Source organism: Mercenaria mercenaria, chromosome 16 (genome assembly GCF_021730395.1).
Source record: "Mercenaria mercenaria strain notata chromosome 16, MADL_Memer_1, whole genome shotgun sequence".
Lineage (NCBI taxonomy): Eukaryota > Metazoa > Mollusca > Bivalvia > Venerida > Veneridae > Mercenaria > Mercenaria mercenaria.
In genome coordinates this window covers 21,620,848-21,641,211 of record NC_069376.1, presented here as the reverse complement: position 1 = coordinate 21,641,211, position 20,364 = coordinate 21,620,848, and the positions used below count along the sequence as shown (strand labels likewise).

General features: G+C 36.6%; 1 protein-coding gene across 5 annotated transcripts in view; it reads left to right on the top strand.

Annotated features, from left to right (window-relative positions):
* Nucleotides 1–20,364, top strand: part of LOC123540274 (protocadherin Fat 1-like) — a 132,780-nt gene that overhangs the window by 84,953 nt on the left and 27,463 nt on the right. For all 5 annotated transcript variants that reach the window (XR_008367775.1, XM_053526345.1, XM_053526347.1 and 2 more), the window contains 2 exons: nucleotides 6,011–6,248; nucleotides 6,493–6,715. Coding sequence is in view for 4 of the 5 variants with exons in the window: in XM_053526345.1 (XP_053382320.1) it covers nucleotides 6,011–6,248; nucleotides 6,493–6,715 (461 nt within the window). In the remaining variant the exon portion in view is untranslated. The remainder of the gene's footprint in view (nucleotides 1–6,010; nucleotides 6,249–6,492; nucleotides 6,716–20,364) is intronic.

Below are 20,364 nucleotides of genomic sequence, written 5' to 3'. Positions count from 1 at the left end.
AAATTATGCCCCCTTTTGGACTTAGAAAATTTTGGTTAAAGTTTTACATGCAAGTTACTATCTCCAAAACTAATGCAGATACTGATTTGAAACTTCACATGTGTCTTCGGGGTTATAAAACTAGTTGATAGCAGCAAGATCTATAACTCTGACCTTCATTTTGGCCAAATTATGCCCCGTTTTGGACTTAGCAAATTCTGGTTAAAGTTTTGCGTGCAAGTACATACAGCTATTTTTAAAAGGCATATAGATTTGAAACTTATTTTTTCTTTTTCTAGATCAATTACCAACCTCACTGGGTCAAGTCCCATAACTCTGGCATGTATTTTGAGCAAATTACGCCCCCTTTTGGACTTAGAAAATTTTGGTTAAAGTTTTACACGAGAGTGTCTATCTCCAAAACTAATGCAGATATTGAATTGAAACTTCACATGTGCCTTTGGGGTTATAAAACTAGTTGATAGCAGCAAGTCCCATAACTGATATGCATTTTGGTCAAATTATGCTCCCTTTTGAACTTAAAACTCTTTTGATATTTAACCTTTTTGGGTAATATTTTCCTGCTTCTGGGACAATATTTCGAATAGTCGAGCTTGGCTGTCTTACGGACAGCTCTTGTTTTCTCAAAATTTAGACCCAGAAACGCACCAGAGGCCACCATTTCATACCTGTATTTCAAAATTTTCTATGCCACTTGGCGGTGACGTCTTCGTTCAAGACTGGTGCCCCCCCAGTCAAAAATTTCTGGATCCGGCCCTGGTACACTCAGCAAGGTTTTCCATAAAAATAGTGGAAAGAAGGAATCTTTGAATAATGAATCTATTGGTATATGTGTATCATAAACCTTTAGAAATTGACATTGACTAAAAAAATAGTTCTGATCCATTCTGTATGCTTATTTAGTAGTGTGAAAGTTTGACAAAAAAGCAAATCTATAGTGCAGCAAAATCGTGGAACATCAGTATGCTTTTCAAATAATATCATATAGCAAAATCTTGAAAATATTCCTACTATTATTGCAATTCGAGTCAATATCATCACATTTGTCAAAATTTATTCAAGCCCCACTTTGTTTTTCAAACAACCACAGGTAAAATCTCTAAGTGAGACACACATAATAGGCTAATGTGTCTCAATATTCTGTGGAATTACTAATATTGCAAACTTACACAAATTCATGTTACTATTTTTAGCTCACCTGGCACATAGTGACAAGGTGAGCTTTTGTGATCACCCTTCGTCCGTCGTCAGTCCGTGCGTGCGTCCGTCTGTGCGTCAACAATTTCTTGTCTGCACGATAGTGGTTTCATTTATGATTTTATTTTAACCAAACTTGCACAAAACTTGTATCACCATAAGATCTCGGTTCCTTTCTTGAACTGGCCAGATCCCATAATGGGTTCCAGAGTTATGGCCCCTGAAAGGGCCAAAATTAGCTATTTTGACCTTGTATGCACAATAGCAGCTTTATTTATGGTTTGATTTTTACCAAACTAGCACACAACTTGTATCACCATAAGATCTTGGTTCCTTTTTTGAACTGGCCAGATTCCATAATGGGTTCCAGAGTTATGGCCCCTGAAAGGGCCAAAATTAGCTATTTTTACCTTGTCTGCACAATAGCAGCTTCATTTATGATTTTATTTTAACCAAACTTGCACACAACTTGTATCACCATAAGATCTTGGTAACTTTCTTGAACTGGCCAGATTCCATTATGGGTTCCAGAGTTATGTCCCCTGAAAGGGCCAAAATTGGCTATTTTGACCTTGTCTGCACAATAGCAGCTTCATTTTTGATTTGATTTTAACCAAATTTGCACACAACTTGTATCACCACAAGATCCTGGTTCCTTTCTTGAACTGGCCAGATTCCTTCATGGGTTCTAGAGTTATGGCCCCTTAAAGGTCCAAAATTGGCTATTTTGGTTTTTGCAGCCATATAGAGACTTCGTTTATGGTTTGATTTGATACAAACTTCCAAAATATCTTCAACAACAATAAATCTTGGATTCCATGTCAAATCAGATCCAATGGTAGGTTCCAGAGTTATTTTATATCTGATTACCTCCCCTGATTGTAATCAAAATGGATTTATATCAGTTAGTACTTATAGGACTTATTTGAAATTTCATTATTGTCATTAGTTGGACTGATCTAATCAGGGTAGATAACTATGGACTGATTTTATGTCAAATTACCTCCCTTTATTTCAAATTAAAATGGGTATATATCTCCGTAACTAATAAAGATACTGATTTGAAATTTCATTTATGTCAACAGATTTATTTTGCAGATCCTTCTTTTGTTCACTTACAATAATTTTTTTTTTATTACTTCACATTTATGCCTATTGATGTGGTAAATAATCAAATTAACCGGTTATGCAAGGAAACATTCTGGATTCATAAGTTAAAAACACTCAATCCTGATGGACTTAATTCAAAAACATTGTTTAATGTGTAATGAATTTTACATGTATATGTGTTTGTTTAGTACTATTGCGTTTTTTCCTATTTATGGTTATTTATATACTGCTATAGGAAATCCTGTATTCTTATATCCGTACAATGTACTAAACTTGCTACCTGTTATTCACATTAATTTATGTAATATTTTAAAAAAAACAGTATACGTTTTTCCGCCATTCAACGTAACGTTTACTTCATGACGTCACGTCCGTTGTTTTATTATGTATTTATCCTGATAAAGGCGTAAGCGCCGAAACGTTGATAAAAGATAAATATTCACATGTTGTTGTTGAATTTTACCAATGGCCTTGTCTGCACAATAGCAGCTTCATTTATGATTTTATTTTAACCAAACTTGCACACAACTTGTATCACCTTAATATCTCGGTTCCTTTCTTGAACTGGCCAGTTCCCATTATGGGTTCCAGAGTTATGGCCCCTGAAAGGGCCAGAATTAGCTATTTTGACCTTGTCTGCACAATAGCAGCTTTATTTATGATTTGATTTTTACCAAACTTGCACACAACTTGTATCACCATAAGATCTTGGTTCCTTTTTTAAACTGGCCAGATTCCAGTATGGGTTCCAGAGTTATGGCCCCTTGAAAGGGCCAGAATTAGCTATTTTGACCTTGTCTGCACAATAGCAGCTTCATTTATGATTTTATTTTAACCAAACTTGCACACAACTTGTATCACCTTAAGATCTCGGTTCCTTTCTTGAACTGGTCAGATCCCATGATGGGTTCTAGAGTTATGGCCCCTGAAAGGGCCAAAAGCAGCTGTTTTGACCTTGTCTGCACAATAGCAGCTTCATTTATGATTTGATTTTAACCAAACTTGCACACAACTTGTATCACCACAAGATCTTGGTTCCTTTCTTGAACTGGCCAGATTCCATCATGGATTCCAGAGTTATGGCCCCTTAAAGGTCCAAAATTTGCCATTTTGGCTTTTGCAGCCATATAGAGGCTTCATTTATGGTTTGATTTGATACAAACTCTCAAAATATCTTCAACAACAATATACCATGACGAATCTGTCAGATCCAATCGTAGGTTTCAGAGTTATTTATATCTGATTACCTCCCCTGATTGTAATCAAAATGGATTTATATCAGTAAGTTCTTACAGGACTTATTTGAAATTTCATTATTGTCATTAGTTGGATTGAGACAATCAGGGTAGATAACTATGGACTGATTTTATGTCAAATTACCTCCCTTTATTTCAAACTAAAATGGGTATATCTCCGTAACTAATGAAGATACTGATCTGAAATTTCATTTATGTCAACAGATGGACTTGGACAATCAGTGAAGATACATATTGACTGAATTTATGACAAACTACCACCCTTTATTTTTTATCTAAATTAATACACCTTAGCAGCTTCTAATGAGATTGGTTTGAAACATTATAATGTCTTCCATGGTAAGAAATAGTCATATTAGATAACTCTTGATTGAACATTTATCGATATGAATACTTTACTAATAATTTGTTGTATAGGCTTGTACTCTGTATCTTCTACATGCATATACCAATGCATGATTACCTCCCCTGATTTTAATAAAAATGGATTTATCTCGGTAAATATTTATAGTACTCATTTGAAATTTCATTATTGTCTTTAGTTGGACTGAGGCAATTAGGGTAGATAGCTATGGACTGATTTTATGTCAAATTACCTCCCAAAGTTTCAAATTAAAATGGGTGTATCTCAGTAAGCAATGAAGGTACTGATTTGAAATGTCATTTGTGCCATCAGATGGACTCGGACAATCAGGGTAGATAACTTTTTACTGAATTTTTGACAAATTACCTCCCTTTATTTTATGTAAATGAATATATATCAGCAGCATCTAATGAGATTGGTTTTAAATGTTATTTAAGTCTTCCAGGGTAAGGAATAGTCATGTTAAAACTCTATGTTAAAACTTGATCATATCATTTTGAGCAATGGTACTCAGGTGAGCGATACAGGGCCATCATGGCACTCTTGTTAAACTATTATTAAGCATTAGATCAGGTTAATTGTTTGTTTGCATGTGAGCTTATTTATAGTTGCCACTGGTAATCCATATAGGCGACTCCTCCAGAAGACTGTTGGTAATGTTAGTCGGAGGATAGTGCAACATACAGAAGACGCTCCAATTCCAGAAGCTTCCCTAGTTCTTTAACGTGCCAGGTGTAAAGCACCCATACATGGGACTCTTATCCAAGTGTTAGTAGTTTAGTTGGAGGAGCGGGGGCTCGAACTCACAACCTCTGGTTTCGTAGTCGGACAGTGTTAATTACCACTGGACCACTGCGTCTGCTCTGATCAGGTTAATGATTTTTTCAGAAGAATAAATATACAAACACATCAAGTTTGTCATAAATGTTGTCGTAAATCGTCACGTTTGCTTCTGGTTAGGCATGCGCACATACAAATGTTAAGGTATACTACCTTCTTAAAATTGCAGGGGCCAGTTTCATATTTGGCCCAGGAGTTTTGCATTTGGCCTGGGTACGTTTTTAAAATAAAATAGGTAGATCCCGATAACTAATCAAGATATCACTGAAATAGAACAACCACCAAGGCATTGATTCATTAGAAATGCAGTAAAACTCTCTTTATGCGATAATATATGGTGTAGTGGATGGGGAAGTGTTTCTGCTAAGTGCATTAAAATTTCCCGAATGTTCTCTTAAACGGAAGACTTTCTTGAAAAATGCAGACGTCACTTGTAAACTAGAGACACGTGTGTTTTTTAGACCATATGTCATTTCCTAATCTATCTGCTAATAATCAAATAATAAGTTTACTCACCAATTCAAAGGTATAATGACATAAAAAGTGTTGCATGCACCTGAATGTGACGTACTATACCCCCCCTGGTTTTGAATATAAAGGGTGTTTTAAGCATACAGACACTAGGAAATCGGCGTAAAAAATGGTAGTCGTAAAATGGCGGATTCAAATAATCCTCAGTTTTTTTGCTCTGTACAGCTATTTTCTTTATTTTCTTTGCAATTTGTTGCTGAAATATGACATGACAGATCTATGATTGACATGTAGGTAGCATTTTCATAATGAAATAATAACATGACATAATTCGTCATGGATATTTAGGTCATACACCACCACTATAATTTGGGGTCTCATTTTTTAGCTGATTTTGCAGTTTGTGTGTTTGACTGAAAATATTTATCTTGCATGAAACATGACCCCACTTGTCTTTTGATTTTGATTGAGTACTGACAAAATTCTTCAAGAAAATGTAAGTTACAGACATTTAAAATGGGTCCTATGTGTGATGCAGCCATTGGAAATATGTCAATTTTATACAGAATAAAGAAGAACAGCTATTTAGTGTGTTATAAGCAGTTTCTCAGATTTTGGTGGCCATTTTGGATTCCCGGTCAATGTTAAAAGAGTTTTTTTAAGAAATGGAATTTCAAATACAGTACATATTTTGCTATCAAATGAGACTTTTTATCATTTTAGGTATGGACTTTAAATAAATGATCCTCATTTCTGGTAGTGTATTTTACAGTGTAACCACTACATACTTGATCAGCATAACTGACCGCAATGATAACATACCCGTATGCAGTCCCTCCACATACAATTTTAATGTCACTCGGACAACGGCGATAGGGACAGTACTTGCCTCTCTTACGTGCACGGACGCTGACATCTCATCTCCCAACAATCAAATTACTTATGCCTTCCAGACTGGTGACCCTATGAGCGAATATTTTAATATAAGCGGGTCAGATATTGTATCATCGGTAAGTATATTTTATAATGAACATGTTGTGATCGATAATATATTGAAGGACTAGATCTATCTTATCTTGCTGAAAAGTGAAAATAAGAAGAAAGACAGAAAAAATTAATATTATTTATTCTCTTTTAAGTATCTGCATCTTCGTTTTAAATAATTTTCAACCTTGCAAAAGAAAAGTAGTAGAAGGGTTAAAGTACAGCTTAGCATAATGAGAATACTAGTATATGTCACATTATTTCTGCAAGTATATCTTGGACTTTGAGTACGGAGGAGGACCCTATACTGTGTTTGTGTATGCAGCAGACGGTGGAAATGAACCAACAACGGGTACAGCGACACTTAGTTTCACCATACCGGAAGCTACTACCCTGCCACCCACAACCACAAATGTGCCTAATCCATCCTACGATGCTCTCTCAAGTGATAACTCCCTCACAATGTTGTTGATAACCACCGCCTTTATTGCTGGTATTTTATATTTTCATTTGCAAATTAAATCTTGTAGCTGAAGAGGAGTGGCAATATATTCGTTGAAAATATAACGGAAGCTTAATCCAGTTCCTTATCTTTGGGAAAAAACAGCGGTTTGTCCTCAATTTTTGACTGATAGCTGCCTCGATAGCTTAGTGGTAGGTGTCTGCTTCGAGTGCAGGAGATTGTGGGTTCTGTCCCTGGCTGCGTCATACCATGCAACACGTGAAAAATGGTACCAGTAGGTTTCTTATACTTGGCGCTCAGCATTAAAAGGGAAACTGGGTTTTCTTCTCTCATGGTGATGCCGATTCCATTTAGGAATGAGGTGTCAAAAGAGATTAAGTGATTAATTAATATAAGTTGTAATACTTGCTTATTCACAATCGACCTAAAATGAATTAGTATAAACCGATAATAATACATGTTTTACTCTGTTTACTGATGATATTAAAACACTTCCGAAAGTAAGAGGCTTACTAAATATCACTAACACTGCCAGAACTACAGACCTAGCACTGCCAGAATTACAGACCTAATACAGCAAGAACTACAGACCTAGCACCGCCAACAACTATAGACCTAGCACTGTCCATTGATAAGCCTATACCCTAATCGAATGTTTTAATTGAATGCTCACCCACTTTATACGGTTGGCAAAATATAGTTTGAGAGTTCAGTTTGTAGACTCGTCTGTCGATTGCGGAATCCTGTTTAGCTCATGTTGTGTGTTGTCCTTCGTGTTTTAGGTTGACAGGCAACACAACGCGACGCAAGATAATGCAACATGACATGCGACATTAAGGTAAAGAAGGCGTAGTGAGCGAGAATTTCAAAAACAAGTTGCATCCTTGATAACAGGTTTAAATAATAGCAATAGCTGACCTTCACCTAATATGCAATTATTAAAAAGGTTAAATGCACACTTTTTACACTAATGGCATCGAAAAGTCACGTTTTAGACTAGCCTAAATAGTTGTGATGTTGCCATTTTTATGGCGATTAATTTAGTTTCAGGGCATCCATTCAATTAAAAAGGTAATTATTATGTCTCCCACCACACAGTGGTGTGGGAGACATATTGATTTACTCCAGTCTGTGTGCGTGTCTGTGTGCTTGTCTGTCTGTCTGTCACAAAGCTTGTCCGCACTCTAAGTTGAACATTTCTCATCCGATCTTCACCAAACTTCAACAAAATGTGTCTGCCAATAAGTGCTCGGCCAAGTTCAATAACTAGCCAAATCGGCCCAGGCACTTTGGAATTATGGCCCTTGAATTACCAGAAATGGATCCATTCATCTAGACCATCCAGACAAACTAGTCATTTTTCGTTGGGCAAGCACTGTAACAAAGCTTGTCCGCACTCTAAGTCGAACATTTCTGATCCGATCTTCACCAAACTTCAACAAAATGCGTCTGCCAATAAGTGCTCAGCCAAGTTCGATAACAAGACAAATCGGCTTAGGCACTTTGGAATTATGGCTGTTGAATTACCAAAAATGGATCCATTCATCTAGACCATCCAGAGAAACTAGTCATTTTTCGTTGGGCAGCACTGTCACAAAGCTTGTCCGCACTCTTAAGTCGAACATTTCTCGTCCGATCTTCACCAAACTTAAACAAAATGTGTTTGACTATAAGACCTCGACCAAGTTCGATAAATAGCCAAATCCGCGTAGGCACTTTTGAATTATAGCCCTTGAATTACTGATAAGATCGATTCGTCTAGACCATCCAGAGAAACTAGTCATTTTTCATTGGGCAGTTGTGGGAAACATGCGCTTTTTTCAAAAGCATCTCTAGTTTGTCATTTAATATAACAGGCCTGTTGAAACCTATAATGGTGATTTAATTTTCAAATAATGTACTCCGACTATTCGCAGAAGGAATGCTTACTTTATGCAAACATCATGCTAAAATCTTTCTATGAACTTATTGTTTTCTTGCGGAATGACTATGTCGTGTGTAAAAACTGTCCCATACTTAATTAAAAAAAACACTAAAATTATCATATGAATTTATTTTACTGTAAAATGAGCGAAAAAAAATATGGGGGTCACCAACTTCAGTTTTGCTGTATAATCTTTAACTTTTCCCTAGCTTTTATGATCGCCCTATGTCCATCGTCCGTTGTCAACAATTCGACTGTTAACATTCTAGAAGTCACAATTTTAATCCAATCTTAATGAAATTTGGTCAGAATGTTACCCTCAATAAAAGCTTGGATGTGTTTGATACTGGGTCATCTGGGATCAAAAACTAGGTCACCAGGTCAAATCAAAGGAAAAGCTTGTTATCACTCTAGTGGTCACAATTTTGGCCCAATCTTAATGAAACTTGGTCAGAATGTTACCCTCAATAAAATCTTGGAAGAATTTGATACTGGGTCATCAGGGATTAAAAACTAGGTAAATGGGTCAAATCAAAGGAAAAGCTTGTTAACATTACAGAGGTCACAATTTTGGCCCAATCTTAATGAAACTTGGTCAGAATGTTACCGCCAATAAAATCTTGGACGATTTCAATATTGGGTCATCTGGGGTCAAAAACTAGGTCAAATCAAAGGAAAAGTTAGTTAACACTCTAGAGGCCACATTTATGACCATATATTAATAAAAAATTTTCAGAATATTAATCTTGATGATCTTTAGGTTGAGTTCAAATCTGGGTCAGGTGGGGTCAAAAACTAGGTCACAGGTCAAATCAAAGGAAAAGCTAGTTAACACTCTACAGGCCACATTTATGGAAATATCTTAATGAAACTTGTTCAGAATGTTAATCTTGATGATCTTTAGGATAAGATCAAATCTGGGTCGTTGGGTCAAAAACTAGGTCACCAGGTTAAAAAATCAAAGGAAAAAATGTTAACATTCTAGAGGCTACATTTGTGACTATATCTTCATGAATCTTGGTCAGAAAGTTAATCTTGATGATCTTTAGGTCAAGTTTGAATCTGAGTCATGTGGGGTCAAAAACTAGGTCACAAGGTGAAATCAAAGGAAAAGCTAGTTAACACTCTAGAGGCCATATTTATGACCATGTCTTAATGAAACTTGGTCAGAATGTCAATCTTTAGGATCTTTAGGTCAAGATCCAATCTGGGTCAGGTGGGGTCAAAAACTAGGTCACCAAGTCAAATCAAAGGAAAAGCATGTTAACACTTTAGAGGTCACAATTTTAGCCCAATCCTAATGAAACTTGGTCAGAATGTTTCCCTCAATAAAATCTTGGACGATTTCGATATTGGATCATCTGAGGTAAAAAACTAGGTCACCAGGTCAAATCAAAGGAAAAGCTTGTTAACACTCTAGAGGCCACATTCATGGCTATATCTCTATGAAAATTAATCAGAATGTTTTTCTTGATGACCTCTAGGTCAAGCTTGAATCAGGATCATGTGGGATCAAAAACTAGGTCACCAGGTCAAAAAATCAAAGGAAAAACTTGTTAGCACTCTAGTGGTCACATTTATGACTGTATCTTCATGAATCTTGGGTCATGTGGGGTCAAAAACTAGGTCACTAGGTCAAATCAATGGAAAAGCTTGTTAACACTTCAGAGGCCACATTTATGACATTATCTTAATGGAACTTCTGATCAGAATGTTAATCTTGATGATCTGATCCTAAGGTCCATAGGTCAGGTGAGCGATACAGGGCCTTCAGGGCACTCTTGTTTTTCTATAGTCGGCTGTTTAAAACAGACTTTGAGCGGTCATGTTTCGGGGGACTCGGAAACATTTAAACTGCACCGATCTTTCATATTTTATACTTCAGTTCATTCATGTCACCCGGTTTTGTTTCAAGCGAAAGTTGAAGCGATTAAGGTATTAGACCCCTAATAGTAATGTTTAAGAAATGGCATTTGCTTGGTATATTCTTACAGATGACCGTGCTTCGCACAGTGTGTGGCAATTTTTTAACAACTTTTACCGTGCCGTTTTTTTTATAAATTTTGTGTAAATTATGGTATTTCATCAAGCTCAAGTAGAGACAAATTTCAAAGTGATGGCCTTTATCCAAAACGTTTGCAGAGAATTCATTATACCATTATTTTTTATAAAAGAAACATCAAACTATTCGGTAAACAATTATAAAACTTAAAATAAAACTGTCCATATCATTTTTTCTAGGGTGCTTCAAGTAAACGAATTTAATGAGACAGAATTCTAACTCCAACATTGAAAAATAAAGGTTGAATCCTGTTTTTGCTCACTTCATTCAGAATAACCTTGGGGCAGAAGTAAAACCTACCTAAATTTCTTCCACGATATGTAATCTAAAGAATGAAGGCAAAATAGAGAACTTTTACCGCATGTAACTCAGTATTTTTAAAGATGTCCAACTCTATCCCTTCTGTTTCAGAGGTAAATTCACTTTGAACAGCAAGAAATCACTTATCAAATGAATTTTTTCCACTTTTTTACAATAAATCAACAATAAGTCTAAAGAGAAGTAAAAAAAAGGAAAAAAAGGGAAAAAAATTTGGTCCCAGTGGGGCTAGAACCTACGCCCCCCTGAAAATTGCAGTCAAAGTAGGTTTATTGTAGGAATTGAATACTCTTCAAAAAGGAGGTACTCTATCAAGGGCCTAATACCTTAACGGCTATATCCAGCTATAATATTCACATTATTCAAATTTGAAAAAGAAAATACACATACGTCTGATAACATTGATGGAATTTTTTAGCTCACCTGTCACAAAGTGACAAGGTGAGCTTTTGTGATCGCGCGGTGTCCGTCGTCCGTCGTCCGTGCGTGCGTCCGTGCGTCCGTAAACTTTTCCATGTGACATCTCTAGAGGTCACATTTTTCATGGGATCTTTATGAAAATGAGTCAGAATGTTCATCTTGGTAAATTCTAGGTCAATTTCGAAACTGGGTCACGTGCCATCAAAAACTATGTCAGTAGGTCTAAAAATAGAAAAACCTTGTGACCTCTCTAGAGCCCATAATATTCAATGGATCTTCATGAAAATTGGTCAGAATGTTCACCTTGATGATATCTAGGTCAAGTTCGAAACTGGGTCACTTGCGGTCAAAAACTAGGTCATTAGGTCTAAAAATAGAAAAACCTTGTGACCTCTCTAGAGGCCATAATTTTCAATGGATCTTCATGAAAATTAGTCAGAATGTTCACCTTGATGATATCTAGGTCAAGTTCGGAACTGGGTCACGTGGGATCAAAAACTAGGTCATTAGGTCTAAAAATAGAAAAACCTTGTGACCTCTCTAGAGGCCATATTTCTCAATGGATCTTTATGAAAATTAGTCAGAATGTTCACCTTGATGATATCTAGGTCAAGTTTGAAACTGGGTCACGTGGGGTTAAAAACTAGGTCAGTAGATCTAAAAATAGAAAAATCTTGTGACCTCTCTAGAGGCCATATTTTTCATGAGATCTTCATGAATATTGGTCAGAATGTTCACCTTGATGATATCTAGGTCAAGTTCGAAACTGGGTCATGTGGGGTCAAAAACTAGGTCAGTAGGTCTAAAAATAGAAAAACCTTGTGACCTCTCTAGAGGCCATATTTCTCAATGGATCTTCATGAAAATTGGTCAGAATGTTCACCTTAATGATATCTAGGTAAAGTTCGAAACTAGGTCACGTGCGGTCAAAAACTAGGTCAGTAGGTCTAAAAATAGAAAAACCTTGTGACCTCTCTAGAGGCCATATTTTTCAATGGATCTTCATGAAAATTAGTCAGAATGTTTACCTTGATGATATTTAGGTCAAGTTTGAAACTGGATCACGTAGGGTTAAAAACTAGGTCAGTAGATCTAAAAATAGAAAAACCTTGTGACCTCTCTAGAGGCCATATTTTTCATGAGATCTTCATGAATATTGGTCCGAATGTTCACCTCAATGATATCTAGGTCAAGTTCGAAACTGGGTCATGTGGGGTCAAAAACTAGGTCAGTAGGTCTAAAAATAGAAAAACCTTGTGACCTCTCTAGAGGCCATATTTCTCAATGGATCTTCATGAAAATTGGTGAGAATGTTCAGCTTGATGATATCTAGGTCAGGTTCGTAACTGGGTCACGTGTGGTCAAAAAATAGGTCAGTAGGTCGAAAAATAGAAAACCTTGTGACCTCTCTAGAGGCCATATTTTTCACGAGATCTTCATGAAAATTGGTGAGAATGTTGACCTTGGTGATATCTAGGTCAAGTTTAAAAGTGGGTCACGTGCCTTCAAAAACTAGGTCATTAGGTCAAATAATAGAAAAACCTTGTGACCTCTCTAGAGGCCATATTTTTCAATGGATCTTCATGAAAATTGGTCAGAATTTTTTATCTTGATGATATCTAGGTCACATGTGCTCAAAAACTAGGTCACTATGTCAAATAATAGAAATAACGACGTCATACTCAGTTCAAGACTGGGTCATGTGGGGATAGGTGAGCGATTCAGGACCATCATGGTCCTCTTGTTTATCTGAGTGTTAAATATGAACACGGTCAAATGCTGACAAAATCTTAGCCATATTTTTACTCTAATCATGAATAAATATATATACATATTTTTACTTCAAGGCGTTCTGATTCTAGCTTTGATAAAGAAGAATATATCAGAAAATATATTTAAAGTAGGCAGTAGTTATATCCTCTCCTTTTATGAACTACAAGTAGATATTTTATTGTTTAAATATGACAAAAAACTGGATGCAAAATGAAGTCTTTAGCATTCAAGCTATTTACCATCAACGCTTAGAACACAAAGATGTGGCATCGTCAAGCGTAATGTTTGAGGCTCCGCTAGATGATGCTGAATTTTGCCTTCTTGACGTTAATATCGCAATATTGTCTCATAATGCCGCCCATCATACCCATAGAGGGCGAAAATTTGTTATTTTGGCTTGTGAACATGATAGAGGCCACATTTTGCAACGGATTTAAATCAAACTTGCATACAACTTTTATTGGCATAATATCTTGGTTCCTTTTAAAAACTGGCCAGATCCCATCATGGGTTCAAGAGTTATGGCCCCTTAAATGGCCAAAATTTGCTATTTTTAGTTTGACTATACGAAGGATAAGGAGAGCTATCCTACTCAACCCGGCGTTGGCATCTTTCAGCGTCCCTACCTTGGTTAAAGTCTTTTTACACTTTTTCTTTTTATGCCACCATAAAATGGAGGGGGGCATATAGTGTTACCCCTGTTTGTTTGTGTGTTTGTTTTTAGCTCACCTGTCACATAGTGACAAGGTGAGCTTTTGTGATCACCGGTCGTTAGTCCGTCCGTCCGTGCGTCCGTTAACAATTTCTTGTCTGCACGATAGTGGTTTCATTTATGATTTTATTTTAACCAAACTTGCACACAACTTGTATCACCATAAGGTCTCGATTCTTTCTTGAACTGGCCAGATCCCATTATGGGTTCCAGAGTTATGGCCCCTGAAAGGGCCAAAATCAGCTATTTTGACCTTGTCTGCACAATAGCAGCTTTATTATCTCCCGACGAAAGTCGGAGGGATATAGTTTTGGCGTTGTCCGTCCTTCCGTCCGTCTTTCCATCCGTCCGTCCGGAGCCATATCTAGGAAATGGTTGGGAATATTTATTTAAAGCTTCATATACATGTTCACCACTATGAGTTCTTACGGCCCGTCAAGTTTCAGTCAGATTGCCCAAGTAACACCAGAGTTATGGCCCTTAGAAGTTTCTAGTGTTAACTATATAGGGTACTATAAATGTGGCAATTTCTGCATCATAACTTTTGATATATTTGACCTAGAACTATGAAACTTAAACAGAATTTAGATCACCATAATGTGGTTGTGTACACACAATATTGGTTAGGATTTATTTGTAAATTTAGAGTTATTGCCCTTTAATTGTATAAAAATCCACATATTTGTACATAACAAACTTACCATTTGGTAGAATTTCATTAAATTTCTTTCATTCTTTTCCATGAACATTTATTGTAAACATGTGAAGTTGTGTACCCACACCTGGTCACCCCCTTACCTTGATCACCCCCCCCCCCTCCCCCCCAAAAAAAATTCATTATTTTACATTTTTTACAGACAAACTTCATATACATGTTCACCACTATGAGGTTATGGGGCCCATCAAGTTTCAGACAGATTGCCCAAGTAACACCAGAGTTATGGCCCTTAGAAGTTTCTAGTGTTAACTATAATATAGGGTACTATAGATCTATAGATATGGCAATTTCTGCATCATAACTTTTGATATATTTGACCTTGAACTATGAAACTTTAACACTATAATGTGGTTTTGCACACACAATTTTGTACGGATTTCTTTTGTAACTTCAGAGTTATTGCCCTTTAATTGTCTAAAAATCCACATATTTGTACATAACAAACTTAGCATTTGGCAGAATTTCATTTAATTTCTTTCATTCTTTTCTGTGAACATTTATTATAAACATGTGAAGTTATGCACCCACACCTCGTCACCTACTTGCCTTGGTCACACTCCCTCCCCATCCCAACCCCCTTCCCCCCCACCCCAAAAAATTATTTTTTTTCATTTATTTTAGATTTTTTCCAAACCTTCCATGATTATTTATCAACATGCAAGTTGTACCATTTCCCCACCTCACTCCATTTGTACATAACAAACTTACCATTTGGCAGAATTTCATTAAATTTCTTTCATTCTTTTCTGTGAACATTTATTAGAAACATGTGAAGTTGCGCACCTACTGGTCACCCACTTGCCTTGGTCACACCCCCTCCCCCTCCCAACCCCCATTCCCCCCAAAAAACAAATAATAAATTTTTTTTTTTAATTTCTTATTTTAGATTTTTTTTCAAACCTTCCATGATTATTTATCAACATGCAAGTTCCCCTACCTCACTCCTCCATACAGTCATGCCCACCACTAATCATGCATCCTCTGCCCCCCCCCCCCCCCCAACTTCATCCTTTTACCCTTTTTTTTTCATTTTTAATTTTCCATCAATATTTATAATCAGCATGTGAGATTTTGTTTCCTCTCCCATTCCCCTGCACCCCCACCCCCTAAAAAATAAATATATACATATATAATTATATTTCCATTCCTTTTTTTTTTTTTTTTTTTTTTAAATGTTCAAGCCTTCAACATGTTAAGTTGTGACTGCACAAACCTTGCCCTCAGTCATGTTCAAGATATCTTACATGTGTTCTCTTAAGGACATCTGTTCTTTTAAGTTCAAATGTACATGTTAATCAGCAACACCTGGTGCCAAACCACTCAAAGACAATATTTCGTTCCAGTTAAACTTCAAGCTCACATTCCAATTAACTGCATTTAATTTTAAAAGCTATGCTTATTACAATAAGCATATCCCATTCAAAATAAATTCTTTAGTCAGGATCAAAGTATCATACATTTATTGTGTATTCTCTAATTAAACATTTGTTTTCTGTTAAATTGATTTTGACTAATGAAATTATTTGCTTCTTATTAACATCCTTAACTTTTTGCCGGATATATTTTTTTGCCATTCCTCACCACAAACCCTTTCGGCGGGGGATACCAATTCATCGAATTCGCTTGTTTTAAATTAATTTTTACCAAACTGGCACACAACTTGTATCACCATAAGATCTTGGTTCCTTTCTTGAACTGGCCAGATCCCTTTATGGGTTCCAGAGTTATGGCCCCTGAAAGGGCCAGAATTAGCTATTTTGAACTTGTCTGCGCAATAGCAGCTTTATTTATGATTTGTTTTTTAATCAAACTTGCACACAACTTGTATCACTATAAGATCTTGGTTCCTTTCTTGAACTGGCTAGATTCCATTATGGGTTCCAGAGTTATGGCCCCTGAAAGGGCCAGAATTAGCTATTTTGACCTTGTCTGCACAATAGCAGCTTCATTTATGATTTGAATTTAATCAAACTTGCACAAAACTTGTATTGCCATAAGATCTCAGTTCCTTTGTTGAACCGGCCAGATCCCATAAAGGGTTCCAGAGTTATGGCCCCTGAAAGGGCCAAAATTAGCTATTCTGACCTTGTCTGCACAATAGCAACTTCATTTATGATTTGATTTTAACCAAACTTGCACACAACTTGTATCACCACAAGATCTTGGTTATTTTCTTGAACTGGCCAGATTCCATCATGGGTTCCAGAGTTATGGCCCCTTAAAGGTCCAAAATTGGCTATTTTGGCTTTGCAGCCATATAGAGACTTCATTTATGGTTTTATTTGATACAAACTTCCAAAATATCTTCAACAACAATAAATCTTGGATTCCGTGACAAATCAGATCCAATCGTAGATTCCAGAGTTATTTTATATCTGATTACCTCCCCTGATTGTAGTCAAAATGGATTTATATCAGTAAGTACTTACAGGACTTATTTGAAATTTCATTATTGTCATTAGTTGGACTGAGACAATCAGGGTAGATAACTATGGACTGATTTTATGTCAAATTACCTCCCTTTATTTCAAATTAAAATGGGTAAATCTCCGTAACTGATGAAGATACTGATCTGAAATTTCATTTATATCAACAGATTTATTTGGCAGATCCTTCTTTTGTTCACTTACAATAATTTTCTTTTTAATTACTTCCCTTTTATGTTAATATAAATAGCTTATTTTTAGTAACTTTTTAGCTCACCTGTCACAAAGTGACCGCGCGGTGTCCGTCGTCCGTCGTCCGTGCGTGCGTGCGTGCGTGCGTCCGTAAACTTTTGCTTGTGACCACTCTAGAGGTCACATTTTTCATTGGATCTTTATGAAAGTTGGTCAGAATGTTCATCTTGATGATATCTAGGTCAAGTTCGAAACTGGGTCATGTGCCTTTAAAAACTAGGTCAGTAGGTCTAAAAATAGAAAAAGCTTGTGACCTCTCTAGAGGCTATATATTTCACAAGATCTTCATGAAAATTGGTCAGAATGTTCACCTTGGTGATATCTAGGTCAAGTTCGAAACTGGGTCACTTGCCATCAAAAACTAGGTTAGTAGGTCTAAAAATAGAAAAACCTTGTGACCTCTCTAGAGGCCATATATTTCACAAGATCTTGATGAAAATTGGTCAGAACATTCACCTTGATGATATCTAGGTCAAGTTTGAAACTGGGTCATGTGCCGACAAAAACTAGGTCGGTAGGTCAAATAATAGAAAAACCTTGTGACCTCTCTGAAGGCCATATTTTTCATGGGATCTGTATGAAAATTGGTCTGAATGTTCATCTTGTTGATATCTAGGTCAAGTTCGAAATAGGGTCATGTGCGGACAAAAACTAGGTCAGTAGGTCTAAAAATAGAAAAACCTTGTGACCTCTCTAGAGGCCATATATTTCATGAGATCTTCATGAAAATTGGTCAGAATGTTCACCTTGATGATATCTAGGTCAAGTTCGAAAGTGGGTCATGTGCGTTCAAAAACTAGGTCAGTAGGTCAAATAATAGAAAAACCTTGTGACCTCTCTAGAGGCCATATTTTTCATGGGATCTGTATGTAAGTTGGTCTGAATGTTCATCTAGATGATATCTAGTTCAAGTTCGAAATTGGGTCATGTGCCTTTAAAAACTAGGTCAGTAGGTCAAATAATAGAAAAACCTTGTGACCTCTCTTAAGGCCATATTTTTCATGGGATCTGTATGAAAGTTGGTCTGAATGTTCATCTTGATGATATCTAGGTCAAGATCGAAACAGGGTCATGTGCGGTCAAAAACTAGGTCAGTAGGTCTAAAAATAGAAAAACCTTGTGACCTCTCTAGAGGCCATACTTGTGAATGGATCTCCATAAAAATTGGTCATAATGTTCATCTTGATGATATCTAGGTCAAGTTCAAAAGTGGGTCACGTGCCATCAAAAAGTAGGTCAGTAGGTCAAATAATGAAAAAACGTTGTGACCTCTCTAGAGGCCATATTTTTCATGGGATCTGTATGAAAGTTGGTCTGAATGTTTATCTTGATCATATATAGGTCAAGTTTGAAAGTGGGTCACGTGCGATCAAAAACTAGGTCAGTAGGTCTTGAAATAGAAAAACACTGTGACCTCTCTAGAGGCCATACCCTTGAATGGATCTTCATGAAAATTGGTCAGAATGTTCACCTTGATGATATCTAGGTCAAGTTCGAAACTGGGTCACGTGCCCTTAAAAACTAGGTCAGTAGGTCAAATAATAAAAAAACCTTGTGACCTCTCTAGAGGCCATACTTTTCATGGGATCTGTATGAAAATTGGTCTGAATGTTCATCTTGATGATATCTAGGTCAGATATGAAACTGGGTCAACGGCGGTCAGAAAGTAGGTCAGTAGGTCTAAAATTAGAAAAATCTTTTGACCTCTCTAGAGGCCATATTTTTCAATGGATCTTCATGAAAATTGATCTGAATGTTGACCTTGATATCTAGGTAAAGTTCAAAACAGGGTCACGTACCTTTGAAAACTAGGTCAATAGGTCAAATAATAGAAAAACCTTGTGACCTCTCTAGAGACCATATTTTTCAATGGATCTTCATGAAAATTGGTCAGAATTTTTATCTTGAAAATATCTAGGTCAAGTTCAAAACTGGGTCACATGAGCTCAAAAACTAGGTCACTATGTCAGATAATAGAAAAAACGACGTCATACTCAAAACTGGGTCATGTGGGAAGAGGTGAGGGATTCAGGACCATCATGGTCCTCTTGTCTTTACATCTCTTATTACTTAATATTTCTGACACAGACTCAAGCTATTGTGCAATATCTTCATCCACCATTGGAGTCATTAAACATTCCAGTGACAGCTCCAGTTTCCTAAGATGTGCCCAGTTTCACTATCCAGCATCAAAATAGTCAAGCGTGCTGTCTCCTGTGACAGCTCCTGTTGGCTTTTGCAGCCATATAGACTTCATTTATGGTTTGATTTGATACAAACTTGCAAAATATCTTTAACAACGATAGATCTTGGATTCCATGATGAATCCGTCAGATCCAATCATAGATGCTGGAGTTACGACCCCTGATTGACCCCTGAAAGAGTCAAAATTTGTTAATATTTACCTTGTGAACATGATAGAAGTGACATTTTACATTTGATTTTAACCACGCTTATACACAACTTAAATCACAATAAGAAACCCAGCTAGATTCCATCATGGCTTCTAGAGTTACTGCTCCTTAAAGGGGCAAAGTTTTCTGTTTCGGGCCCTTTCAGCCATATAGAGGTTTCATTTATGCTTTGACGTGATACAGACTTGCACAGAATATTTATCTCAATGATCTCTAGGCCAGATTAGAAACTGCATCATGTGGGGTGAAAAACTAGGTCACCAGGTCAAATCAAAGGAAAAGCTTGTAACACCCTAGAGCCACATTTATGATCCTATCTTTATGAAATTTGGTCAGAATGTTTATCTTGATGATTCCTAGGCCAAGTTTGAAATTGGGTTATGTGAGGTCAAAAAACTAGGTCACCCACTCAAGTCAAATGAAAAGCTTATTAACACTCTAGAGGCCATATTTTTTTACACTATCTTCATGAAACTTGGTTAAAATGTTTATCTTGATGATTATGTGGGGTCAAAAACTAGGTCACCACTCAAATCAAAGGAAACACTACTGTGTAGAGGCCACATTTATGATCCTGTCTTCCTGAATCTTGGTCAGAATGTCTATCTTGATGATTTTAAGGCCGAGTTTAAATGGTGAGTGATATAGGGTCATCATGAC